This window comes from Clytia hemisphaerica, unplaced genomic scaffold, assembly GCF_902728285.1.
Source record: "Clytia hemisphaerica strain Z4C2 unplaced genomic scaffold, Clytia hemisphaerica genome assembly, whole genome shotgun sequence".
In the NCBI taxonomy this organism is placed as follows: domain Eukaryota; kingdom Metazoa; phylum Cnidaria; class Hydrozoa; order Leptothecata; family Clytiidae; genus Clytia; species Clytia hemisphaerica.
In genome coordinates, this window is record NW_027103638.1 from 1,780,684 (window position 1) to 1,787,942 (window position 7,259).

Genomic DNA, 7,259 nt, shown 5'->3' on the forward strand with positions numbered 1-7,259 from the left:
TTTTTAGAAGATTTTAGAAACCAGTGATTCTTTTTGCTATAGATCTCTAACTTCAGCCTCTCCACTGTTCTTAAATTGTTCTTATTTTTTGGCATTTTTGAGTGTATATATACCGGGTGCACCACAAAAAAGTTTCTCTCTTTAAAACTAATTTTCTCGAAATCTAAAAATTTTTAAAAAACCGTTCCTTTTTCATTGGAAAGGAGAAAGATAAACTTAAATTTTGATGGGTCATTTATTAAATTCGATTCATTAGATCAAAAGTTATGCTCAATTAAATAAAAAAGTTTCTTCTTTCCAATGAAATAGGAATGGTTCTTTCAAAATTTTTAGATTACTAGAAAATTAGTTTTAAAGAGAGAAACTTTTTTGTGGCGCACCCGGTTCATTCCCCTAAATTTATAATACTTACAAATACTATATATACATTCCGACCTTAATTTTAAAATATTATAAATAATATATAAGAAATAGTTATCACGCGGTACAGACTACAATATGGAATATATTTTTCGAGTTCAAAATTATTCGAATGCTCATAAAAAGATCAAAACATATTTGACAACTTTTTTGTCATATATTTATTTCTGAGAATAAATATTTCGTTAAAAGATACAACAAGCAAGTTCAAAATACGATCTCTTGCTTACCAGACCCCTTTTTCGAGCGCGGTCTTGTATTTTTACGGTATAGTATGAAATACAGCATTTGTGCATTCGTGCATTCGCGTTTTTAGCCAATCAGATTGCTTATACTTTTCATGTTGATAATAACACTATATGATAATTTCAGCGTTCATTGATGTTTTTATTCTTTTGTCCAGTAACTTGTTGTTGTTGAGAAAAATAAAAATAAAAACATTAAAAAATAAACAGGTGCACCATTCAATTTTTCATCGGCAACTTAGATAAGCTCATTTTGATTCTAATGTAGTAGGAATCTGTACTTTTACCATAATAACGCCGTTCGACACCTTGATTGAAAATATATTTGGCCTGGTAAAGATCTCCATCAGGTTTACCAATGTTATCATCAGCACTGGATGGATCATATTCCCAAACTTGGCCGTGTACTGTAATATTACCGATCTGGTCAAAATCGCTAAACTCCATGAAAGTGATTGTGCGATTGACAAAATAAGACTCTCCATTAGTGATATAGAGGTGATTAGCTCTAGCAATATTCCACATATCAACATCTTGGTTGACGCTGAAATCCCCAATTTTAAGATAGATTTGACCGTATGGTTCATAGAACCCATTGTCGTTGTTACCTGCATTGTCGTTTGTTGACCAGATCTCCAATTGAAAGAATAATTGGTACGTTTGCAGAAGGATTACTCCTATGAACGAAAAATGAATGTGTATACTATACTTCATATCCAACGCGAATTGAGAAACTAGAATTTTGTCGTGGATTAAAGTTCGCGAATCAGCCTTTTCATCTAGTTTCTTCCATTTTCCTAGGGGTTTTGGCAAAATTTCCTGTGAAAAGGGCCAAAATCCGCAAAAATCATGAAATTATTCCACGCAAAATTTAATCAGCTTTAGGCAGACGGATAACTGGTACTCTTAGGTTCCAAATAAACGGGGGGGGGGGGAGGGGGTTCGAATAACGGGGGGGGGTTGGAACATTTTCTAGATATTAATTAACGGGGGGGCCTAATTGCCGGGGGGGGGGGGCTGGAAATTGTACTTCTGAAACCCAAAAATAAGGTAAAAATAGGCTAAAATCAGGCTATTTAGAGCAAAATAAGGGGCCTTCTCTTTGACAGCTGAAAATGTTCTTAGAGATTAATAAACGGGGGTTCCTAATAAGGTCCGGGGGGGTTGGTAAATTTTCGAAAAATTAACAAGCGGGGGGGCCCGTTTATTTGGAACCTAAGAGTATATCTTTAAAAAGTATGTATTTTTTGAGATAAACAAAATAATGTCTAAACATTTTAAAAATTTATGGGTGAAGTTTGCGAAGAAGGCGACAACAGTTAAACTGAATAATTTATGAATTTACAGATAGCTCGCATTCAAATTGAGGTCAATTCTGTTAGATTCCTATTCTTTGCCACGGAAAGTCATGTGACATCTTTTTCAACCAGAATTAATAATTTCGAGGGTAAAACAAACACTTTGATTTAACTCGCTACTAGTAAATGATTATGTTTACTGAAAACACATAATTAATCTTTAGTAAGTGTTCCGTTGTACCCCAGTTCTGACGTCATGCCGTTGCGAAGAATGACCATTTTAATAATTATTTTCACAGAATTTTCAAACGAATTGGGTTTAAATTTTTAGAGAACAACAGCACTAATTTTTTTAAGTATGATTCCATTATGTTTTGAGCTCTAAGGAAATTGCATAAAAACACTCACAAAATGGTGAAAATAAGAACATTTCAAGAAAATTTCTTGGCTTTATAAAACTCAAAAAGTTGAGAACATCTGAAAGATTCAAAAATTTTGGATGTTCTTATAGAAAAACGTGTAACCATTAAGGCCTTTAGAGTGTAATCTTTAAGGGCGTTAAGGGTTCCTTTAGCACTATACAGGGTGTCCCTAATAAAAGTATCGAGTTTGAACATGCGATTGAGTAAAAAAGTTTGTGTGTGTTATCGCTAAAATATAAGAACGTTCTCCATCATATAGGCTCATTACAAAAGGTAGTTACAACTTATAAATTAATCAATAGCCCTTTTACAATTCAAATTCCCTCGTGCGTTTTACTTTTTTATTGTTCCATACATTCCATTTTTATTATTTTCATAGTTTTACATACGATTCTTTACAAACATGTTTTAATTGTTGCGTTTTTCTCATGATCGTAATTTCGTTGCATTTGCAAACAGGCAGAGTATGTTTTTATTGTTACGTAATGACAAAGAAAAAAGAGGGAGAGCTTAAAATACAATTTTGTGAATACACACTTAAAACTTTCTACTCAATCGCATGTTCAAACTCGATACTTTTATTAGGGACACCCTGTAGTTGAAGCATTAGAAAATATTTAAGACAATAGACCTTTTCATAAAATTACGTCACGAACATCACTTGCCTCGTTTTGAAATTATTGCTATGGTGATTAACTCCCAGCGGATTTTATTAAAACTACTTACTATTTATAAAAAAGTCACTTTAAATGTCTCAAGGGACATAATCACTAAGGTAATGGTTTTAATACGAGGCAAGTGATGTTCGTGGCGTAATTTATGAAAAAGTTTATTAAGAGATTTAGAGACTGTTCATCTAACGTTTCCAGATCATCTAAAAAGAACGACAAATAACTATTAAAAAGCGACAAAAAGAACGACAAATTTTTAAAGAACGACAAATTTTTAAAGAACGACAAATTTCATATTTCGCCGTCCACAACCCCGACCGAAAGCACCTCTAGAGATTCATTCCTCTTTGATTGTCACGGGAATTAACTACTTGTGGTCTAAAAGAACGACATATTACGCATGCGTATTAGTCTCTATTTGGGTGAGCTGGAAACATTACATGAACTAACTCTTAAGACAATTTACTCCAGTTGCAAACTCCGAATATAGAAAGATTAATCGAATCGAAAAAAAATCGTATTTTTAAATTTCTAGTGAGAGTTCACTATCATTTTATTTTCTTACCATTCTCAGCCTCGTGGACCTCCACTTCTTTTGTCGAACTTCCACTTTCACCCCCTTGGTTTTCAACAACGCCATTATGACAAAAACATTTGTTGTCATTTGTGTAAAATCCTTCTTTAGTTTTTCTTTGACATCTCATAACACATTCAGTGATTGATCGTGGTCCTCTGATTTCTTCTGAATCGATCAAGTTTGAGTTTCCAAAGTTTTCAACTTTATAAGACTTACTACTACAAACTGCAAGGAAAATTTCCCAAGAAAAGATGGCCACATTGAGTAAAAGATACATCTTGAATTCCAAAAATTCAATGATAGGCATCGGTTGATTTCAATAGTTCTAACTTTTATTCTCCAGATTTCCTCCTTTGAATGCAAATTCGATTGGCATACCGGATAAGTGGGATGGGGGAACCTGGGAACCTAAAGTGGGAACCTAAATGAACACCTGAAAAGTGGGATGGGGGAACCTAAGTGGGAACCTAAATGAACACCTGAAAAGTGGGATGGGGGAACCTAAGTGGGAACCTAAATGAACACCGGAAAAGTGGGATGGGGGAACCTAAGTGGGAACCTAAATGAACACCGGAAAAGTGGGATGGGGGAACCTAAGTGGGAACCTAATTTTTTATTTTTTTTATTTTTTTTTTTTATTTTTTTTTTTATAGCAATATATTTCGCACGTCTATTGACCTCCTGTGAAACAGAACTTTTGATTTTACATTTTATAAAGTTTTTTCTCCCTTTCTTTTATCAAACGCTCTTTGAAGACTTGTAAGGATGGTGCTTCAACAATATCTTCTTCTAGATCATTCCAAGGTTTCACACTTCTGTAAAAAAGAGAGTTGCTTTGGTAGCCTCTCATACCGTCATTAGCAAAGTTCCGGCTAGTTCGAAACACGGGTCACGGGTCACGGGTCCGGGTTACGGGGCACGGATCACGGGGCACGGGCTGACGGGGCAGCTCAGATCAAAGTAATTCAAACAGAAAATGTTTTAAAAACACTAAAAATTATCGAAAAAATCAATTTTAAGGTATTTTATACACGTGTGACTATTTAAAACGCTAAAACCTAACCACGTGCTTTCCACGTGCTTTCGAAGTTTGCGTCGTGTATAATGCAGACTAGAAAACACCGCAACATATTACATACATATAATAAGCTTATATTATCAATAATACACTTTTAGTGTTATTAAATGTTATATGTTATACTTAAGTAATATACATATTACAATTCCCATCGCCTGAAAAGCGAGCTTTCTCAAGAAAATGATAATACGGCTATTGTTAAATCATATCTTATTATATCCCCTCCATCACCTTGAGTATGAATATAATTTTAATGGATAATAACGTAGAAATGATGGTATTTTATAAATGTGTCAATATTTTCCTCCTACCATTATGAATTTTTAATAAAAATGACGTAATTATACTCATATCTCTAAAACCACTATCTTGCAGCATTTAATCGTTTTAAAACATGTCAATCTATATCCAGTCACATGATTAGCATCCTATTGAGTATGAAAAAACATTTTGCTGTAAATTGGTTCAGAGGCCTTATATTTCATGATTTTGACAATATTTTTGTCATTCAATATTATTTTGTCAAAATTTGTGGGTGACATATTATTTAAAAAAATTTTATGATAATACTATTCGTATATAATTGTTTCAGACATACTATACTAGTAGTTTTAGTACTATTATATGTGTTATGTAGTACGTGTTATGAATTATACATCATGATATCGTTATATTTTTTCCTGTCTGTAAATTGTATGCTCCGTGCCCCGTGACCCGTGACCCGTACCCCGTGCCCCGTAACCCGTGACCCGTGACCCGTGTTTCGAACTAGCCGGCAAAGTTCCTTTGAAGCTCGTAATCATGCTGACGTCGTGGTCGTGTTCGAGGAGTAAATTTCTCTGATCTTATAGACTCGTCATAAATGTGGAGGTTCTTGAAAACTTCCACCATATCACCAACTTGCCGCCTGGTCTTTAGGCTAGGTAGATTGATGATTGTCGTAGCCGATCTTCGTATGAGTAGTTTCTATAGCAACTAACTAGCCTTGTAGCTCTTCGTTGGACGCCCTCGATTACATTGATATGTTTGATTAGCCTTGGAGACCATACTACATGTTCATATTCCAAATGGGGTCTGACAAATGCAATGAAAAGCGTGCGAAACATATCTGGTGAGAGAAATTCGAAGCTCCTGCTAATCAAGCCAACGATAGAGTTAGCTTTCTTGATTTTACTGAATATATGGGCTTCAAAGGTCAGGTCACTATCGATTATCACTCCTAGATCTTTTTCTTGGTCAACATGTTCTAGAACAGATCCTGATAGGGATGGACATTATTTGATGTTCCAAAATTTACCCAGTGTTAAAACATGACACTTGTTCGGATGAAATTCTAAAAGCCGGACTGGCTTTGACCAAATTTTAAACCCTTAGAGTGCACTTATTCTCATTTTTGCTCATTTCCACCCTTACAGTGTACTTTGGGAAGCTTGGAAAAAAGGGCCGCACGTACGGTAGGTCGTTTACCTTGAGTGCCCCCCCCCGCCGTGGATCTATGCTTATGTGTATTGAAACGTGGCAAGCCGTGCAATATGTTCTATTTTACTATCAAACATTTTTAATTAATGAAGTGTATTCACACGCTGTACTGTTTGGTTGGTACAGAAAGAAAAACGAGCTAGAATCCGTTAAATGCTAAGCGACCCCAGACCTGACCCGAAAATTGGATCTGCTAATAAAAAACAATGTGTATTGCATCAAGAGTGAACAAAAACTAGATCATAAATAATGTTTTACTAGATTCTGTATTCAAGCAAATTATAGATCCGTGCAAAAGAAAGAAGAGGCTCTAAGTTATCCATCGAGCTATGAACGAACTTCTATTTCCTTCTAGATTTGAAGATATGACGGTTTAAAGTTTAAAGTCAATTAAGTCAATTTACTAAAAAGAACCTTTCAAAAAGATGCACTATAAAACTGCTGATAAATAAACATTTTTGAGCTAATTGAATAAATAAATTCCCTTTGTTTTATTTTCAACATTATTGTTTGCGAACCGTAATTTTTAGTTTTTAAAGAAAAATATTCCAATTCTATTAATAATTAAACAACTTAGGTTCCCACTTAGGTTCCCCCATCCCACTTTTCCGGTGTTCATTTAGGTTCCCACTTAGGTTCCCCCATCCCACTTTTCCGGTGTTCATTTAGGTTCCCACTTAGGTTCCCCCATCCCACTTTTCCGGTGTTCATTTAGGTTCCCACTTAGGTTCCCCCATCCCACTTTTCCGGTGTTCATTTAGGTTCCCACTTTAGGTTCCCAGGTTCCCCCATCCCACTTATCCGGTATGCCAATTCGATTAACACCTTTCACATTTCTTTTCGTATTTTCTATTGATGTTTCTTGACATTGTTCATTCGGTTTTAATCAATTCACTTGAAATAAACCGCTGTAAATAACTGGATAGAACGGTATTCAATTGAATTATTTTTAATTCAAAAGTGTTTTTTTTATACACTTATGATTTGAACTTTTTAAGATTTTTCAAAAATTCTCTGCTCTGAAAACCTTAATTTCGTAAGTACGATTATTAAAAAGCAAATTATCAAG

General features: G+C 34.6%; 1 protein-coding gene across 1 annotated transcript; it reads right to left on the reverse strand.

The window, feature by feature from the left end:
• Nucleotides 1-315: 315 nt before the first annotated feature.
• LOC136802804 (uncharacterized) lies at nucleotides 316-3,974 on the reverse strand. Its single transcript, XM_067059569.1, has 2 exons — nucleotides 3,622-3,974; nucleotides 316-1,342 (listed from the first exon to the last, which is right to left on the reverse strand). Exons 1-2 carry the CDS (start codon nucleotides 3,938-3,940, stop codon nucleotides 885-887), a joined length of 777 nt encoding a protein of 258 aa, XP_066915670.1. The 5' UTR covers nucleotides 3,941-3,974; the 3' UTR covers nucleotides 316-884.
• Nucleotides 3,975-7,259: the final 3,285 nt, after the last annotated feature.

Excerpts from the sequence above, each read along its gene's own strand:
- LOC136802804 (XM_067059569.1), bottom strand. The coding sequence starts at position 3,940 with ATGCCTATCATTGAATTTTTGGAATTCAAGATGTATCTTTTACTCAAT. Across the intron at positions 1,343-3,621 it reads GGTCCACGAGGCTGAGAATG|GAGTAATCCTTCTGCAAACG; the intron begins GTAAGAAAATAA and ends TTTCGTTCATAG.